Source organism: Carassius carassius, chromosome 13 (assembly GCF_963082965.1).
Source record: "Carassius carassius chromosome 13, fCarCar2.1, whole genome shotgun sequence".
NCBI lineage: Eukaryota > Metazoa > Chordata > Actinopteri > Cypriniformes > Cyprinidae > Carassius > Carassius carassius.
The window spans coordinates 1,700,169-1,720,587 of NC_081767.1; the positions used below are offsets into that span (position 1 = coordinate 1,700,169).

Sequence of the window (20,419 nt, forward strand, 5' to 3'; positions counted from 1 at the left end):
ACAGTGTTGTATTAACACTGTGGTTACAATTACTCATGATATCCTGTCAGGCATTATAAGGCATTATTAAAGGGGTAATTATTGAATTTAAATTAATAGAAAATATTATTTGTGCAGGTGCCACACAACTAGAGACAACAGAAAGAAAAGGCTGTAGTACGATATCTGTAGACGTCACAGAAGCCCTGGAGATGTTTGTAAAAAGTCTGCTGGATTATGCAAAATGCATCAGTTTTTTTTTTTTTTCAATTTATTTTTTTATTTTTTTGGTGTAAAATAATACATATTGTTCATTTACACGCTTAGGGGAAAAAAAGGTCCAAAAGCTGTCACCAAAAGGTCAACATTTTAGTACTTAAAAGAAGTAGGAATTTAGCAGGAATGGTCACATTGTTAGCTTTTGTACCTTTTTCCCAGAGAGTGCACTTATACTACAGACATTGCAACAAAACAAGAGAGCATTTAGTTGAAAAACTGTGAGCTTTTATCCATTAAGTGTACTTTTATAATGTGTTATATATACAGGGTTCAAGTAAAATATGTTCCAAACATTTTAATCTTTAAACAAGTTATGCCATTTCTTCAAATCCGTGGTTTGGGAATAGTATAGTTTGTGTTTAGAAATAAATAAATGCATTTCTGTAAAATAGGCACATGTCTAAAATATTTAAAATACCTGCATTATTTAAAAAGATAAAAAAAGACCTAGCATTAGTCTGGTCACTTGGGTTGTGTTTTCCTTCAGTTGCTCAGTGACCCGTGTATGATCACTTTCCCATAGGATCTGCAGGTATGCTTTTGACATAAAGTGTCATTTTTAATTTATATGCAGTAGAATACAGTAGGCCATATATTTATAATACAAAAACAAAAAGCTGTGAATGTTTAATGAGTTTTATACTGACAAAATAAAATAGTTCTCTAGTATGGAGTTTGTAAATCTTTTGAATGTATGAATCATGCAGGTCATGCAACATCAGAAAAGGTAATAATCATACAGTTTAACGTTTTATTTACTCATTACAACCTATTTTAATATTTATATTGCACTTGCTGCTTGGTGAGGGTTAACTTTGGACCTTTCAACCTTCTGCAAACTTGACCCCTGATGAAGAGAGATGAAGTCTCCCAAAACTGTTGCACTTTCTTACTGTGTCCTGTGGAGAGAAAGGTCAGGGGTGAATCCAGAGGAGAGCGGGGCACACGATCTCTCTGCTGCAGATGGCACAGAGCACATGTTGTGCTTAAATCTACTCTGACACGTGTCTCCCTTTGGACAGCACGGGCAATATTGTAAACACTGTCTTCGTTTAATTTTCCCAAATCAGAAGCCCTGGATGAACAGAGAGGTTCGCCTCCTGCTCACAGCAAGAGATGGAGCCTTCAGGTCTGGAGACCGGGAGCTTACAGCTCAGCCAGAGCCAACCTGAGGAAGGGTATCTCCCAGGCCAAACTCACACATAATCAGAAACCCCCGGCGTATATGGCAAGATATACCATCTATCACAGATTACAAATCACATAACACTGCACCACCCTCCAGCTGTGCCTCCCTCCCAGACAAGCTCAATCACTTTTAATGCATGTTTTGATCAAAATAATAAGGAGATCTCAGTCAAAGCTCAGCATCAACCCAGTGAACTGTCTCTCACACTCTCACACTGTTTACCAATCTCTGCATAAGGTGAATGCATGGAAAGCAGCTGGCCCTGACAGAATACCTGGTCGTGTGCTTAAAGCCTTTGCGGAGCAGCTGGCTGAGGTCTTCACGGACATTTTCAATCTGTCCCTGGCCCAAACAACTGTCCCCACTAGCTTTAAAACCTCCACCATCATGCCAGTACCGGAGCACTCCATTGCCTTAGTTCCTAACGACTTCTGTCCTGTTGCACTCAACCCCATCATTGCCAAGTGCTTTGAGAAACTGGTTGCATCCCACTTAAAATCCTGTCTCCCTGCTTCACTAGACCCATTTCAATTTGCCTATCACCACAATAGGTCAACAGAGGACGCCATCTCAATGGCACTTCACTCTGCCCTCACCCACCTGGACAGTCAAAACACACATGTGAGAATGCTGTTCATAGACTTCAGTTCTGCATTTAATACAGTAATCCCCTCCAAACACAGCCAGCTTGGAATCAGCACACCCATCTCCAACTGGATTCTAGATTTTCTGACTAAAAGACCTCAGTCTGTTAAGTTAGATAACCTCTCCTCCTCCATCATCACCCTGAACACCGGAGTGCCACAAGGCTGCGTACTGAGCCCTCTCCTGTACTCCCTCTTCACCCATGACTGCGTTCCTGTTTATGGCTCCAACACCATAATCAAATTTGCAGATGACACCACGGTGGTAGGTCTGATCAAGGATGATGACGAGTCAGCCTACAGGGATGAGGTGCAGCACCTGGCTGTGTGGTGTGCTACCAACAATCTACAACTAAACACCCAGAAGACAGAGGAAATCATTGTGGACTTCAGGCGGAATAGGAATCATGCACACACACCCATCTACATCAACAGAGCTGTAGTGGAGCATGTGTCGCGTTTCAAGTTCCTTGGCATCCACATCTCTGTTGACCTCACCTAGTCCCTAAACACCTCCACCCTGGTCAAAAAGGCACAGCAGCGCCTTTACTTCTTACGGAACCTTAAGAAAGTTCACCTGAGTCCCAGGATCCTTGCTGAATTCTACCGCTGTACCATTGAGAGCATACTCACGAACTGCATCTCAGTATGGTACAGCAATGGCTCCGCATCTGACCGCAAAGCACTCCAGCGGGTGGTGAAAACTGCTCAACGGATCACTGTCACCCAGTTAACTTCCATCGAGAACATTTATCACAAGCGCTGTCTGGGCAGGGCAAGAAACATCATCAAGGAAGCTTCTCACCCTAACCATGGACTTTTCACCCTCCATCCATCCGGCAGGTGTTACAGGAGCCTACGCTCTCGCAATAGCAGGCTCAGGAAGAGCTTCTTCCCCGAGGCTGTGACACTTCTGAATGTCACACCACCAATCTAACCTGCACCTGCTTTATTACTGCACTGGTCACAGTACTTTACATACATGTATTTGCACTACTCATATTTTGCACAGACTGCACATTGTTAAAGCTATTACACTATAAACTGTCTAATGTTGTTACTGTACAAAGCACAGTAAACTATTTCTATAAAATATCATTGCACTATTGTTATTTTGCATAGAATACATTGTTTAACAATACTTTTGCACACTCATCCAACTCTATTTATTAAGATTCAAGATTCAAGATTTTTATTTTCGTCACATACAAAATTATATATAGCATATATAACCAGCAGTGAAATGTGAGTCAGGTCCGCTCCATGGACAGTGCAATTATTAATGAAAACAATACAGATGAAAATATACATAAATATAGCTATGTAAGAATGAAATAAAAGTAAACAATAAAAATATAAGAATAAAATATACAAAAGATGTATATTGTAGAATTAAATATAGAACGCAAAATAATGTGCATGAAAGTAAACTGTAGTCTTAAATATTAAGATATACAGGGATGTACAATGTGCATATGTGCATTATACTGTAGTCTTAAATATAAAGATACACTGGAATGTACAAGAAGCAAATGTGCAAACAGTGTGACACTGTCAGTGTGTCAATGTGAGGTAGTGAAAGATGAATATCTTACTGATAAAGTGTACATTAAGTGGAGGCATGAGGATGTTAAGAGGCTGGTTTTGAGTTTAGGAGTCTGATGGCCTGGGGGAAGAAACTTCTTCTGAGTCTCTCGGTTTTTGCCATCAGGCTACGGAAGCGCTTACCAGATGGCAGCAAAGTGAAAAGATGGTTACTGGGGTGGGTGGAGTCTTTGATGATTTTAGCAGCTCTACTTCTGCAGCGTTTGAGGTAGATGTCCTGCAGAGAGGGGAGAGCAGACCCTGAAATGTGCTCAGCTAAGTACACAACTCTCTGCAGGGCTTTGCAGTCTTTACTGGAGCTGTTCCCATACCACACTGAGATACACTGAGTCAATACACTTTCTATAGCCCCAGAATAGAACGTCAGGATTGACTCTTCAGGATTGCTGGTGAGACCCTGAATTTCCTCAGCTGTCGCAGATGGTACAGTCTTTGACTGGCTTTATTTACCTGTGTTTGAATGTGAGTAGTCCAAGTCAGGTCCTCCGAGATGTTTACACCAAGGTACTTGAAGCTGCTCACCCTCTCCACAGGGGTCCCGCTGATCATAAGAGGAGTATAGCCTCTTATTACCACTGATCTGAAGTTGCTGCTGTTCATAATGTATATATAATCCTGCATTGCATTTATATTTATATTCTGTATATAATCCTTCATTGCATTCATATTTATATTGTGTATATATTCTGCTCAATACTGTATATAGCATCTCCACTGTACATTCTGTAAATCATAGCTTCACTTACTCTGCACTTATATGTATATAAAACACTAAATTCTTGCACTTCTGGTTAGATGCTACATTATTTCATTAGCTCTGTACTTGTACTCTGCATAATGACAACAAAGTTGAATCTAATTTAATGTGTTCACCTTACATTTGTTTATAGACAATATAAAGTGTATACAATATGGGGCAAAAGTTTTTTTTTTTTTTTTTTTTTTTTTTTTAAGAAGTGTCATGCTCAGCAAGGCTGCATTATTTCTAACGAAAACAAAAATTGTGAAATTTAATTTTTTTTGCTATATTTTAAAATGTAATTAATGCCTCTTATTTTCAACGAGGCTGCATTTTTTTAATAAAAAAAGGTAAAATTAGTTATATTGTGTATTATTATTGCAATTATAATTATGATGCAATCATAAAAAAAAACATATTTTAAGATGTAATTGATATTTTATGCTTTCCAAGGCTGCATTAATTTAATAAAAATACAGTAAAAATAGTAATATTAGGAAATATTATTATATTTTAAAATAACCAGTTTCTATGTGAACATATTCACATAGTTTCTTGAGCAGCAAATCAGCATATTATGAATGATAGAATGATAGAATGAGATAATTATTTCTGAAGATCATGTGACACTGAAGACTGGAGTAAAGATGCTGAAAATACAGCTGTGCATCACAGAAATAAATTGCATTTTAACAATATATAAATTGAAATAATTATTCACTTAAATAAATGCATCCTTTAAAAAAAATGATCAAGGCCTAATCTTCTCTATTCTTTTTCTCTCTCAGAATGATTCCCGCCTCCCATAAATTGTTCATACTGAGTGATCTGGCTTCATCACGGGATTATGATCTCTGTGTCCTGGCCGTCTATGATGACGGCATCACGGCTTTGACCGCGACGCGGCTGGTGGGCTGCGTCTCCTTCTCCACGGAGCGAGAGTTTCGTCACTGCCGCTCCATCCACGACCAGTTCCTCGGCGGCACCATGATCATCATCATCGGCGGGATCATCGTGGCGTCGGTCCTCGTCTTCATCTTCATCCTGCTGATGAAGTACAAACTTCACAGCCAGCACTACAAGCAGAAGGCCGCCCACGTCAGTAACGTTTGTTCTCAGACCAACGGTGGCCAGCAGGGGGCAGCATCGGGTCCTCCGCCGCGCTCGTCCTCGGGATCCTCCAGCAAGCCCTCGGTCCCACTCGGGTCGGACAGACAAGAAGGGTCCCACGGTCTGGAGGGGGGTTATGGAGCGCTTAAAGGGACCACGGTGGTGGACTTGAACCCAGAATACGGGAAATCAGTCAAAGACGACGACGACTCCATTTCACAATAACACAGGATTCGATCCCATCCTCTTCACATCTCAACCCATTCTGTTTATTTTCTGTTGCCTTACGGAGGATTTTCTCCTGTACAAGGTGAGGATGCTCTTCTCTCGTCTCCTCTATCTGTTAAGGTTTGTTGCTAGGTAGCGGGTTGCCAGCGTGATGGAATCTCTACAGTGGTGCTGATGCAGGGATGTTCCAGCTCTGTTAATTAGACCTGCTTTAAAGGATAAATTAGTGGCTCTGCTGTCTGTCTGCATCGGGGTAACAGGGCTAAAAAGATTTCTCGAATGGTACGGTGCATTTGAGATCACTATTTAAATTGATAGCCTGACAGTTGTTTCGTTCAATAGGATGCATATGAATCACAAAGGCGTAAAATTGAAACTCTACGCCTAGTTTGGATGTTTGCACTGAGATTGAGAGGAATCCTATGGTTTGCACATTAGACGCATGTGTGTGTTATGAATATCCCTGCTGAGTATGGAATAGCACATATTACTGTTTTCCTTCACGAGGTGCAGGTCATGCGTCTAAATATCGGTATTTTGCAGGGTTCTGTTTAAATTACCACTTTAACACAGTATTTTGAGTCCAGGAGAGATTTAAAGGAACAGTCCACCCAAAAATGAAAATGCTGTCTTTTACTCGCCCTCATGTCATTCCAAGCCTGAATGAGTTTATCTCTTCTGATGGACACAAAAGACGATATTCTGAGGAATGTATGAAACTGAGCAGCCATTGGCTTCAATAGTATGAAAAAACAAAAATGCTATGGAATTCAATGGCTACCGCCAGCTGTAAAAGTAAATTTTTTGTGTGCGTGTTCAAAAGAAGAAAGAGGTTTAGAACAAGTGCAGGGTGAGGAAATTTACAGCATCTGTGCTTCTCTCAGTTCACAACTTGCATCAATTTGCCTCCGATTTTGGGCTTTTGTCTCAGATCTCCAAGAAAATCAGTCCAAAAGTCATTCATTATTTTCAAGCTATGGCTGATGATGGATAAATGCTGGATAATAAATTAAATTCTACAAAAAAACAAAAAAATATTGACATGCATTTGGTAGATGCTTTTATCCAAAGCAACTTTCCAAACCACTGCATTCAAGTTTTACTTCTGATCAGTTCATGCATTCCCTGCGACAATACAATACTCTAATGTTTGAGCTAAAGAAATGGGTTTTCATTTGAAGACTTGCTAAAGATTACATATAACAGTGCATGAAGAATTAAATCCCCAGTGTTGACTGATAACGATAGATTGGCAGATAGCCAATATCATGCTGACATTTCATGCACCTCTAGATGCTGATCAGCAAGAAGAAGTGTTTTGTCAGTCTACCAGTGTTGGATGAGAAGCATGGTGAGAGCATCAGCTCACCGGCATCCAAAACACAACATTTCCCAGCTCCTTTCAGCTACATTTTCAGTCACTCTTCCTGCTATCTTCCTTCTTGTTAAACCAACCAGCATCACTAGAGTCATCGGTTTGTATTTCAGTCGAAGCTTGAGTGCCCTCGGAGGCACAGTGTAGGTTGACCACGTTCCTCGGCTGTCAGATGCGAGAGAGGAGGTCATTTAACAGAACCAGGGAAGAGTCATCTCAGTGAACTGGTGACGGTTGTCTTCTGTTGAGGAGCCTCCGAGGAGCCCTGAACGAGTCGGGATGAAACAGAAACAGAAATCTGACTCTGAACGACTGAGAGTCAAGGGCAGAGGTGTCTGTCAGGGTCACTGTCAGGAGGAACTTCAAAAGGCTTCTCGACACCATGTTCTGCCTTTACAATTAGGTGAACAAAGAGTTGCCGTCTGATCAGACTGAAAGACTTTTGAGTTAACTCACCTGTTATGGCCTGCTTCTTTTATTCCTGAGCTCGATTTGATGTTGAAATGCCCCAAAGCTCCTGTCAGCACCTCTGGATCATTCAGTGTGCAGGTGTTTGAGGTTTCGCTTTATTCGTCTCTGCCCAGAGCATTATTATATTTATATTTTTTCTACGACATTTTTTAATTATACTTCAGTTACAATGTTTACACCTAAACGTATTAAGTACATTTTAAAGCAGTTAGACAGACCCTATAAATTGAGTAAATGTAAATCAATGTAAGTAGATTTGAACGACATTTGGTTCAACTATCAGTGAATTTTATTAATTCAAGCATTCGCCGTTTTTTTTTTTTGTTAAAGATTAATCAAATTTATTTGAAATAATTAATAATTGTGATTTTTGAAACTGATCAGTATAATTTCACCATTCTCAAACATTAACAAAAAAATAATAATAAGTATATTTTAAATATCTGATTGGTAAGTCCATGTGTTATTATAATACTAATCTATTGTGTGTGTGGGGGGGGGAGGCTTAAATAATAGGTGTAAATTGTACACAACATTAGTTGCATAGTTAATTATTATTGTGAGACTTACAAAGCCACCTAATAATTGTTTTACCAACTATACAGAACTACTAGCTAAAACACAAATATCAGAAATAAACCAGATTATAAACCAGAAATCGTTGATTAAATTGTAATATATTTATTATTGATATATGTTTTTAAACAATGTAATTCATAACTTTCAGTTTTATGTCAATCATTGTTTGTGAATACAACAGTAATAATAATAATAATAATAATAATAATAATAATAATAATAAATTATATTCTCGGGACTTATAAAAGCAATTATTTTATTTTATTTTTTATGGTATTGTCTATGTATTAATCCTGTCCTATTGAGAGAAAAATAATAATAATAATAATAATAACTTTATTCAAAAATAACATATTTAATTTATTGATTTATTTTGTAATTTTAAAAAAAATGTGGTACTTGCTTTTGTGGTTCTGCTTTGTTTTGCTAATGTTGGAGGCTCCTGGTTGGAGAACATCATTAATGAATCATAACCCACATGTTACCTGCTTCCGTCATCGAAACAGCTGAAATTAAAAACCTGAGTTCTGATTCATGATCTAATGTTTTAATGCACGGTGATGGATTCAAAAACAGAACCTGTTTTGAAAATTAGTGCAAAAACAGAGCCCTGTCTTCTACTAGTTTCAGATGGATTTACATTTCCTTCAGCTCAGGGTGAAATGGGACAGATTAGGACGCGAGGATAGAGACACAAGGCCTGGCACAGAGCTATGAGATAGAGAAAGGTGCTATGATGGGAGAAAAGAGGGCAGATGTGAGTATTGTGATGGGGTTTAGAGATTGAGATAAAAGGGTAAAGGTCTAGTGTCTCACATATTGAGACAAATGGACTAATCTGAGGGGTGGGATGTTGTGGAATACCAGCAGAACCCTAGTAGAAGGTAATTACTGTTTGTTGTGCGCCATTGAAATGGGACACAACCTCTCCTCGACAGCCGTTTGGAGCCAGAATCCCTCCAGACTGCAGCAGGACACGCTGCTCTATAAATAGTCGTCTGAATAAGACCTAGCATTAGAATCTCTCTGCAGATAACTAGCCAGAGCCGCAACATACCAGGCCTTGATTTTGCTGCTGCTGAAGGCTTTGTTAGTTCTGCATTAAATTTGCTAGGAAAGTTTCAGCAAACTGATGTGGTTGGAGTTAATGAAGTTGTTAAATGTCCAATTAGTATGCGCTATGTATAGTCACCCGCTCTGTCTGTTTATGCAAACTCAGCTGATGCTGTGAGGAAACCGTTTGTGTTCTCGACTGCTGTTTCCTCTGGATGTGATGATTTTGTGCCAAAGTGGCAGTGTAAACCTGTATGCATGCAACTGCGTCTAATTTAACCACACTTTTGCATATTCATGGTTCTCTGATGATGGTAAATGGTCAAATAACATGCAGGTAAAAAAGTCAAACCTTGCCAAAAATACAGACTATTGCAGGTTGTCCTTTTTTTTTAGTCTGACTGAAATCAGACTTTTACAGTGTGTAAAAAACACACTCAGTGACAAACACACACATATATATATATATATATATATATATATTTTTAAAGGCATGTTGTTGCTCCCAAAAATATGTGAATTTTGTTTTTTTATGTTTTTTTTATCATTTTGAATCATTTTAATTGTTATTTATACATTTAAAAAAATATTTAAAACTAATTAATAAATTAATTAGAAATATACAAATCTGTATTATTTATTATTATGTTGTTTTATATAAATTATATGCTGTAAGGGTGTGGCCAAGAACAGGCAGGACAGGCAGTGAATAGATTGGATTTATTTCTCCCAAAATTAATCATATACAGGGGCAGATATAATAAATAATTTCCAAAAATAAAGTCCATATAAAAATCAAAGACTTAAGATGGAAGTTAACTGAAACTAACAAAAATAAAACAAACTTAGAAAATAAATCTCCCCTGTTAACAAAAACAAGCAAAACACTAAAGATCAGCAGATCATGATGTTACTATGGCTGGACAGATCTCACTCCTCTGATATTCACCACTGCAAGATATACTCTTTAGCCTCTACCAAACAAAAATAAAAGGTAAATATCCAAAGAAAACTTTCCCCAATTAACAATAATATTTACAACAAAATATACACTGTATCGTACCTGACATAAGGCAATCAAATATTTGAAGCACAGTACAAAAACTTCTCCAAACAAACAAACCAAAACGAAACTGAATGAAACTAAATAAAATATCCCCTCCGATTTGGATTACGATGGTACAGTCCAATTTCCTCCGGAACAGTACAAGTTTGGAGGCTAATGCCGCGCCTCTCCCTTTGTTTCCTGACACATGGAATGCGGCCGTTCACTTCATGGACCAGAAGAATCTAGGACTCAGGTAGAGTTTAACAGCAAAAGAGAATATAAGTAGTGTGCACCCTTCTATATATTCAAACTATAATAAACTGTTTACTCTTTAATAAACTTGATAACTTGTCCTGTTTATTTCTTATCCTGAGGGAATTTAAAAATAAAATAAACCCTATTAAATTAAACTTCAAAATAGACAAATTTAAATCATGGTAGAGTTTAAACTGTGAAGTGAGCTACGCACCCGTCACATATACTTTATCATATAATTGTGATTGTTTTATTTTTGATTATTATTACATTTAATTCCATTCTTAATCAGGCTTAAAAGCATTTGACTTCAGTGCAGTGGATGATTGGCGAGACAGATGTGTGTATAAACATGTAAAGGTCACTTTATCAGAGGTGGAATATCTTCTGCAATAGTTCACGGTCTTTTCTTTTGAATTTGTTCCTTTGCATGTATCCGTTTGTTTGATGATTAAATGTGTTTCTGAATTATTGCGCTGCTGAATCTGATCTCATGCTTCTGTTGTTTTCCAAAGCAAACTCACACTCTGGAAGCCAAACGCAGAACGGCAGATTAAATGGGATTGGATCCAATCTGTTAGCAGGACAAACTGCGGTCCGAAGGCAAACACAAGGCTCTCAGTGTTCAATTCTTTATGCAAAACTCTCCTCAGACCGTGGACATTATGTGCCTCTTCAGTGCATATGAGCAATGTTTTCTATTTTAAACCAGATGTCATTTCACCAAGAGATGAGGAGCATCAAATCATAGAGAAGGAAACGCGTTCTGTATGTTTTTTGTGGGAATTATTATGATAAAGTATCTGTGTTAAGTGAAGCCGTGCCAAAGGATTGAATCGTATGGATTTAACACTCTCCCGAAGGCTCGTGCGGATACAGACTTATCAAAGTTCAATCAAATATTGACGAGTCAGTATCGAGTTAAGATTTGTGGGTCTTCTGGAGCACTTTATTATGGATTCCTCTGTATGGTCTCGGCTAATGACTCGCTCTCTCTCTCTTTACTGGAAAACTGAACACGTGGATTGATTTTCAGCTGATTAACAAACATGGCGAGTGTGTTCTTGGGATCTGGAGATTAGGTCAAACAGGAGAGACATTGATTATCACTGCGCACTAAAACTTTCCCAATCTCCCGTATGAACACGGACGAGGGGAAGACGCTCTTGAGGACTCTGTGTCTGACAGCAGACTGTGTGAAAGCAGCGCAGGCCGTGATAAACACTCTTCAACAGTCGGCCCGCTCAAATAAACACTGCTCTTTTGTTTCCCTTCCAGTTGACTGTGGATGTATTTGTATGTGAGGTACACCTTCAGCCATCTCTGATTTGATTCATTTGACTTCAAGGAGAAAATAATAATAATAAAAAAATGGGATGGAGTTTTATGCTTTCATAGGTACTCTATGTGGATTTATAAAGAAATAAAGTATTTTTCTTCAAGGCGTGTGGAAATGACTTTATTAAACCATAACCGGTATTTCAATTTTATTTTATTAACGCTAACTTCCATTCACCATTCAGGGGTTTTTGTTTGTTTTTAAGCAGGTCTTTAGTGCTGAGTGTAATAATAAGAGTTAACTCAAGCATACTGTGAATCATATGCTAGTGATTTTTAGTCTCATGCATTACTCAACATCTCAATATTCCAGAGAGAGTGTTTATCTTGTGTCAGATGTTTACAAACGCATTGATTATTTGTGGCCTGAGACGTGTACACTGATCAAATGAAGCTGTAATGACTCGGATGACCACATGATGTCACTGCTCACACACTGATGACGTGAAGGTGCTCAAATATCCTGATCATGGGGTTTTCACAGACTTTACAGCCAAGCACTGTTATGATCAGCACTAACGTAAAGAAATAAATTAAAATACTGTGATTCTTCATATTTGCTGGGAAAATTGCTTCCAAAATATTTATACATTCCATAATATATTTCTAATAAAATATTTAATTCCATAAAATATTAATGTTTTTTATATATATATATATATATATATATATATTTTTTTTTTTTGTAGGTTTTTTTTTTATTGTAGTTTTTAATTTTCTTCAGAGCTTTTGAACTGAAAAAAAAACAATTTGCTCTTCCTTGTTTTGATATCGGTTGTATAATTGAATTTGGTCATATTACAATAAACTACAAATTTTGCAAATAATTACAAAGAAACCACAAGTAACACGTTTAATTAAATGTGAAATTTTTAAATGTGAAATAGTACTTTGTTGTAAAACATAATTCAATAATCTTTGTTTGATTAACAGGTTCAAAATATTTTTATTTATTTATTTATTAATCTGTTTGTTTTATTTTTACTGTGCAGGAATTTATTTATTTATTCAATAATATTATTATGCTAATTCCTCTAATAATTCATAAAATATACTTGTACAAAGGAATTGTCAGTGTTTCTAAGTTTTATTTCTTTTTACTGTGAATAAGATGCTGAACGAAAGCCACAAGTTTGTATTTAAATTCTGCTCTGCTTTCAATTTTCATTTCATTTGATGATGCCAACAATCATGCGAAACCCCTGCCGATACTAAAATAGTGTCAATAAACATCACAGTGTTTAGACCAATTCAACAGAGAGTTTAGAAATCAGCGTAGTGTAGCTGGTTATTACCCACAATGCCTCTGTTTGTCGTTAGAGGGCAGGTTATCAGAGCAAATGTGTGATGCAGATGCCAGAGGCCAGTAAAAAGGAGAATGATGCCTTCTGATAAATGCAAATGATTCGTAATGCTAAACTTACACAGATTTCGTAGCGCTCCAGGGCAGAGCAGCTTCACAGACAGACAGACAGACACAGATGCGCAGAGACTTTGTGTGTACACTTTGCATCCTCTGATGGTGAGTTCACCTTCTAAGCATCCAATATAATGTAAAATAAATAAATAAATAAATAAATAAATAATTGTTGCCATATCTCAAGATATGTTATGTTTTGTTTACTTTTATTTTTTTATTATTATTTGTTTCATTTAAGATTATTTTCAATAATTATATTATTGTGCTAATATATCCAATATATTTCAACTTGCTGAATACAAGAGACCCCTCTCATACTTCCATTTATTTATTTATTTTATTTTTTTAATTTTATTTATTTATTTATTTATTTATTGAGGAGTTGATTATTTTATTTTATTATATTTTATTATGAAAAATATGTATGATGAAATATGAATCATGTATCCATGTTTTATATATATATATATATGTGTGTGTGTGTGTGTGTGTGTGTGTGTGTGTGTGTGTGTGTGCGTGAGTGTGCGTTTGCGTGTGTGTGATTCCTGGCTAAAGTATTTTCAATAATTATATTTTTGCCAATAAACATATATATATATATATGTATGTATGTCTATATATATATATATATATATATATTAAACATGGATACATTATTAGTGGTGGTCACTCATACAGTATTTCATACTGGCACACCAAACGCTAGCATGCCAAAATATGTGACTGTATTCTGGAATAAATAAATAAATAAAAATTCCCCAAAAGTGCAACCTGTGACTGGTCATACTTATTTTAGCAAGCCCCAAATTAATTTCTAATAACCATCCAAGAGCTAAATGCTGTAAAATTCTCATTATTTCTGCATAATTCTCCCACACTAACAGTGTACTCTGATCAGAGTCTACACAAGCCTGAATGAAGGGAAGAGGAGGATCCTGTCTGAACGTTACCAACACATAGACACATCTTCAGGTCACATCTGATGATGACAGTGTGACGTTTCACACACACATAAGTGTCACGTCTCATGAAGACTCTAATAATGGCTGTGATTAGTGCAGCTTTGTTGAGCAGCTGGCGAAGTGTTTGTGTTTGCTGTTAATTAAACTCCAGATTGTATTTTTGAGGAGCTGTTGAGACGAGCCTAAAGATATTCAGTGAAACACGCTTCATGTTGGGTCTTCTCACATTAATATTATGACTGATGGGAAGCAGTGGCTTCACTTTAAGATGCTAAGGGGCTGGTTTTTGATTTTTTTGTTTTATTTTGATTTTAATATAGAAACATGTCGAATAGCAATGAACAGAATCACAACTTCCCAGCTAACAAATTTAGCTGATAAAACCATCGTGGGAGCATTGTTTTAAAACATTTCTAAAACGTTGAAATGTTTAGTTTTCTTCTTGTGATTATAACGTTATTTTAAGGTCTTTTTACAACGTTCTACTAACTTTATTTCCACTCCAAATATAACGTTATTCGAACGTTTATTTAAATATTCTTAATATGTTAATAGTCCAGTTTTCTTGTTGTGATTAGAACATTATTTAAAGATGACTAAAAATGTTTCTTAAATTTTAAACTTTATTGACCCCCGAATTGTAATGTTATTTGAAAGTTTATTTTCAGTATTCTAATAACAATAAAACGTCTAGGTTTCTTGCCACAATTGGAATGTTACTTAAAGGTTCCAAAAAAAGTTTCTTAGAACGTTCATAGAGTACAAAATAATAACATCATAAGGACGTTCAAAGGATACTGATCTCAGATCATTTTATCTCAATGTTATGAGAACATATATCAAATATTATTTATGTTATAAGAACATCCAATAAACATTACTTTAGGTATATTGTGTCCTAACATTTATATCACTTTTAAAAGCATACTTCTAACAATGCACACATAAAAATAGGTAGAATCCTAAAATGCATTAAAAACAGCACTTATTATGGAAATTATATTATTACAAAAAGAAGAATATACTGAATTTAATGCTTTTGGACACCTGATTGCTTGTTAATTGCAATACAATAAAAATGTGTCATTGTTTAAACGTATGTGAGATTCTATATGAAAAGTCTACTTAAGTGTGTTGAGAAAGTCATGAAAGCATCTCTCTTTAAGTCATTTAAGTGGCCTTTTATTCTGTAATATTATATTATCTGCAAGTACAGTTTTACAAATATACTTCTGATATAATACAAGTGCACCACAATGTAATTAAGTGCACTTCTTTCTCACAAGTGCTTTTAACTATTTTTCATCAGAACTTTTCAAAAATGGGTGAATTACTGTTACGGATCACTCGGGAGGCTGAGGAGTAACAGACAGAATGGTTTATTGAACTGACACAAGCAGATTAACTGGTAGTGTAGGGTGGAGTGAGGGATGGATCCGTGCAGGCTGAGTGAAGACGTCAGAGGAGGAAGGTGAACCACACACACATACCCCCACATACCACACACACATACCTCCTCCACAGAGGAGGAAGGTGAACCACACACACGCACACGCACACTGGGGATCTGGATCTTCGGAAAATCGCTGGAGAGAGGTAAGTAGAAGAAGAGTTAGTCCTTAGAGTTAGCATACAGGTAAGACCTTGTCGCAAACGAGACCGGATATCGATTGAGTGCGTGTGTGTGGTTTTTATGGTGCTGAGGTGATTGGGTGGTGATGAGGATCAGGTGGATGTGCTTAGTATTCCGGTGAGGGCGTGTGTAGTGATTGCGTGGAGGTGGAACCTGGCGTGTTTGTAACAGTACCCCCCCCCCTCCCCACAGCCCGCTCCTGAGTGCCGAGGACCCCGACGATATCCTCTGGGATGCCGAAGTACCTGAAGACATGATTAAATAACAGTTCAGCCGTTTCCATGGCCGTGGGCAGACCCCTCAAAGGAAGAAGACGACAGGATTTAGAAAATCTATCCACTATGACAAGAATGCAGGTATTGTTATGTGAAGGAGGAAGATCGGTTATGAAGTCCACCTCTAGGTGTGACCACGGGCGATTGGGAACGGGCAGAGGATGGAGCTTGCCTGATGGAAGATGGCGAGGGCTTTTGGATATGGCGCAGCTTGTACATCCATTCACGTACCTCCTGACATCTGAGGCCATGTTGGGCCACCAGAAGCATTCCTTCAGCAATGAAAGGGTTTCATTGACCCCCGGGTGACCAGTGCCAAGCGATGTGTGAGCGGAGTGTATGAGTGGAGTGCGCCGTGTCCTGGAAATATACTGAAGTTCCGGTGGGCAACCCGGCGGGGTGTTGGTGGTAGGCTCGGTAGGAGGAAGGGTCTCAGCGGACCAGGCAATAGGAGAGACAATGACTCTTTCTGGAAGAATGGTTTCCGGAGTTTCGGGATTCTCTTCGGGGGCGTAACACCTGGAGAGGGCGTCAGACTTCACATTTTTCACCCCTGGGCGGTATGAGATGGTGAAATGGAAGCGGGTGAAGAATAACGCCCAGCAGGCTTGTCTCGGATTTAATCTTTTGGCCACTCAAAGATACTCTAAGTTCTTATGATCTGTTAGGACCAGAAAGGGGTGTTTGGCTCCCTCCAACCAATGCCTCCATTCTTCCAAGGCCAGTTTGATGGCCAACAGTTCCCGGTTGCTGATATCATAGTTGACCTCCGCCGGGTTGAGTTTCCGGGAGAAGAATGCGCATGGGTGGAGGCGATTGGGATTCCCCTGCTGCTGAGAAAGGACCGCTCCCACTCCAGTGGTCGAGGCGTCGACTTCCAAGATGAAGGGTCGGTCGGGATCGGGATGGACCAGGAGTGGGGCGGTCGTAAAGGCCTCCTTAAGGATGTGGAAGGCCTCTGTGGTGGCAGGAGTCCAGGAGAGAGATTTGGGTTTGTTACAGAGGAGACTGGTGAGAGGGCTGGTGATGGTACTGAAGTTTTGTATAAACCGTCTATAGAAGTTGGCGAAGCCAAGGAACTGCTGTAACTCCTTGATAGTGGTTGGAGTGGGCCAATCTCTGACGGCGTTTACCTTCCCCTCGTCCATCCGGATGCCACTGCTGCTGATGTTGTATCCAAGGAACTGCACTGAGGGCTGATGGAAAGAGCACTTTTCGGCCTTGAGATACAGTTGGTAGGCCCTCAGGCGTTGCAGGACCTCCGCAACGTGGCGTTGATGTTCTGCCAGGCTCCGGGAGTAGATGAGGATATCATCAATGTAGACTAGGATGAACTTGTGGAGGAACTCCCGGAGCACCTCATGGATGAAGTCCTGGAATACGGAGGGGGCGTTAACAAGTCAGTATTCATAGTGGCCTGTAGGGGTTATGAAGGCGGTCTTCCACTCGTCCCCCTCTCGTATCCGGATGAGGTTGTAGGCACTGCAGAGGTCCAACTTGGTGAACACAGTGGCACCACGGAGATGTTCCAAGGCAGCTGGGACGAGGGGAAGTGGGTACCTGAACTTTACTGTTATATTGTTGAGAGGCCGATAATGCATGGTCTTAAACCTCCGTACTTTTTATCCACAAAGAAGAAACTCGAAGCAGCAGGGGAGGTCGATGGACGAATATAACCCTGAGCCAGTGCCTCCTTGAATGTACTCCTCCATGGCCTTCTCCTCAGGAATGGATAGGGGGTATATCCTTCCTTTTGGCACTGGTTCACCCGGCAGCAGATCGATTGCACAGTCCCACGGCTGGTGTGGAGGCAGCTTGGAGACCCATTTGGGGCAGAAGACGTCACTGAAGCAGTGAGGGATGGTGATGGATTGGTTTTCCACTGGGCTCTCTATTGATGTGGAACAGACTGGAAGAGGTTCAGGGGAAGGTGTGGCTGGAACTGGACAACTTGAGATGCAGCTCTTGAAACAGGCGTCGCCCCACTTCAGGACTTCGCCCGTCTTCCAGGAGATTACGGGGTTGTGCTGCTCTAACCACTGGCACCCTAGAATCACGTCAGCGTTGGATTCCTCCAGAACCAGCAGATGGATTTCCTCGTGATGGAGTAGTCCGGTTTGGAGGGATATGGAACCCACACTATGACGCACGCATCTCCTTCTTAACAGCTTGCCGGTAATAGTGTGGACTTGGTAGGCTGACGGCGTTGCCGTGCTAGTGAGCTTGAGCTGACGGCAGAGGGCGCCGGAGATGAAGTTGCCGGCTGACCCAGAATCGAGGAGGGCGGAAACTGGAAGAGATATGTCAGCGGCAGTAAGTGTCACAACAGTGGTGAGTGGTTTCATTTGGTATCTTGAAGGGAGAATGGCACTCACCATGGGACGAGGAGGACGGACGGGGCATACAGCGATGGCATGCCCCGGGGCTGCACAGTAGAGGCACAGATTCTGGGCCAGCCGTCTTTGTCGTTCAGCTATAGAGAGACGATAGGAGTCTAGTAGCATGGGTTCACTGGCTGGTTCTGGGGAGCTGACGGCCTCTGGTCGGCAGAGTGGAGTAGAGGAATACGCCTGGCCCTGGTGCTCTTCTAAGCACGACTGCATACGGGTGGCGAAGCGGATGGACAGCTGGATGAATCGTTCTAGCCCGATGGTGTCCTCGTATGCAGCGAGATGCAACCGCACTCGATGTTCCAATCCCTGATGGTAGGTAGTCAGTAAAGCCTGTTCGTTCAATCCACTGGAGGCCACTAGAGTCCTAAACTGAAGGGCATATTCATTGACAGACATTTTCCCCTGTTTGAAATTATACAGCTTCTCACCAATGGAAGAGTCCCAAGCTGGTCTGCCGAAAACTTCACGGAAATGGTCGATGAAGCTGGAATAAGACTGGATAACTGGGTTATTTTGAGTCCATATTGAATCTGCCCACAGTAGTGCTTTACCTTGCAGTTGAGAAATTACAAAGGCTACCTTAGATCTCTCAGTGGGGTACAAGTGCGGTTGCATCTTCAGGACCAGCGAGCATTGTAGGAGGAAACCGCTGCATTCCTCCGCCACACCAGAGTAGGGCGCTGGCCGGGCCATGGGACTGGCGTGAACGGAAGGTGAGGAAGTGCTGGCATCGTTGACGGAAGTGCTCGCTAGTGTTGGGGATGCAGTTGTAGCCGTGAGTGTCCTTCGGAGTGCATTAACCAGATCTTGAAAGGGGTCGGTGAGGCTCATGCTTGTGCCTGGCGGTATTGGTCCGGTCTTCTGTTACGGATCACTCGGGAGGCTGAGGAGTAACAGACAGAATGGTTTATTGAACAGACACAAGCAGAGGAACAGGTAGTGTAGGGTGGAGTAAGGGATGGATCCGTGCAGGCTGGGTGAAGACGTCAGAGGAGGAAGGTGAACCACACACACGCACACGCACACTGGGGATCTGGATCTTCGGAGAATCGCTGGAGAGAGGTAAGTAGAAGAAGAGTTAGTCCTAAGAGTTAGCATATAGGTAAGACCTTGTCGCGAACGAGACCGGACATCGATTGAGTGCGTGTGTGTGGTATTTATGGTGCTGAGGTGATTGGGTGGTGATGAGGATCAGGTGGATGTGCTTAGTATTCCGGTGAGGGCGTGCGTAGTGATTGCGTGGAGGTGGAACCTGGCGTGTTTGTAACAATTACATCTTTGTCCACCAACTTTTATATTTCATTGTTCAAAGGAGTACAATTTCACAGCATAGCTTTGTGTAACAGCCTTCACACACACACACACACACACACACACACACACACACACACACACACACACACATATATTTATAGAATAAATTAATAGACTAGAAAAAAAAAATCATAGATAACACAAAGTTAAATATTAATGATTTTTTGACCACTAAACCCTGGTTTATATTTAATTAATCTGGTTACCTTTTGTTAAAACCCTCTTATGAAAACAAATACTTCTAAAACTTTGAAGAACAGGCTCTATGCAAGAAAACAAAGTGAGGAAGATAAATGCCAGTGCAAGGGATGCATTAGATATTCATTTGATTGTTAGGTAGTTTAATTTTGCCTTTAGCTTGAATTGATTTTGCCGTCTGTCGTTCCCAAAGTCTAAGCAAAATCACAGATTACAGATAATGTACGGCCAAAACAACATTTAGCAACTACAACAGAAAAGCTATAATTAAATATTAATTGCACAATGACATTTAAGTAGAAATTACTCCAAAGCATGCTAAAGAAAAACCT

The 20,419-nt window shown here is 39.7% G+C and overlaps 1 protein-coding gene across 1 annotated transcript in view; it reads left to right on the forward strand.

Annotated features, from left to right (window-relative positions):
• The window catches only part of LOC132155811 (leucine-rich repeat and fibronectin type III domain-containing protein 1-like protein), a 166,089-nt gene extending 154,093 nt beyond the window's left edge, over positions 1 to 11,996 (forward strand). Inside the window, exons 4-5 of the mRNA XM_059564515.1 lie at positions 5,224 to 5,855; positions 11,070 to 11,996. Of these exons, the coding sequence (XP_059420498.1) occupies positions 5,224 to 5,770 (547 nt within the window). The 3' untranslated portion in view covers positions 5,771 to 5,855; positions 11,070 to 11,996. The remainder of the gene's footprint in view (positions 1 to 5,223; positions 5,856 to 11,069) is intronic.
• The last annotated feature ends 8,423 nt before the right edge of the window (positions 11,997 to 20,419 follow it).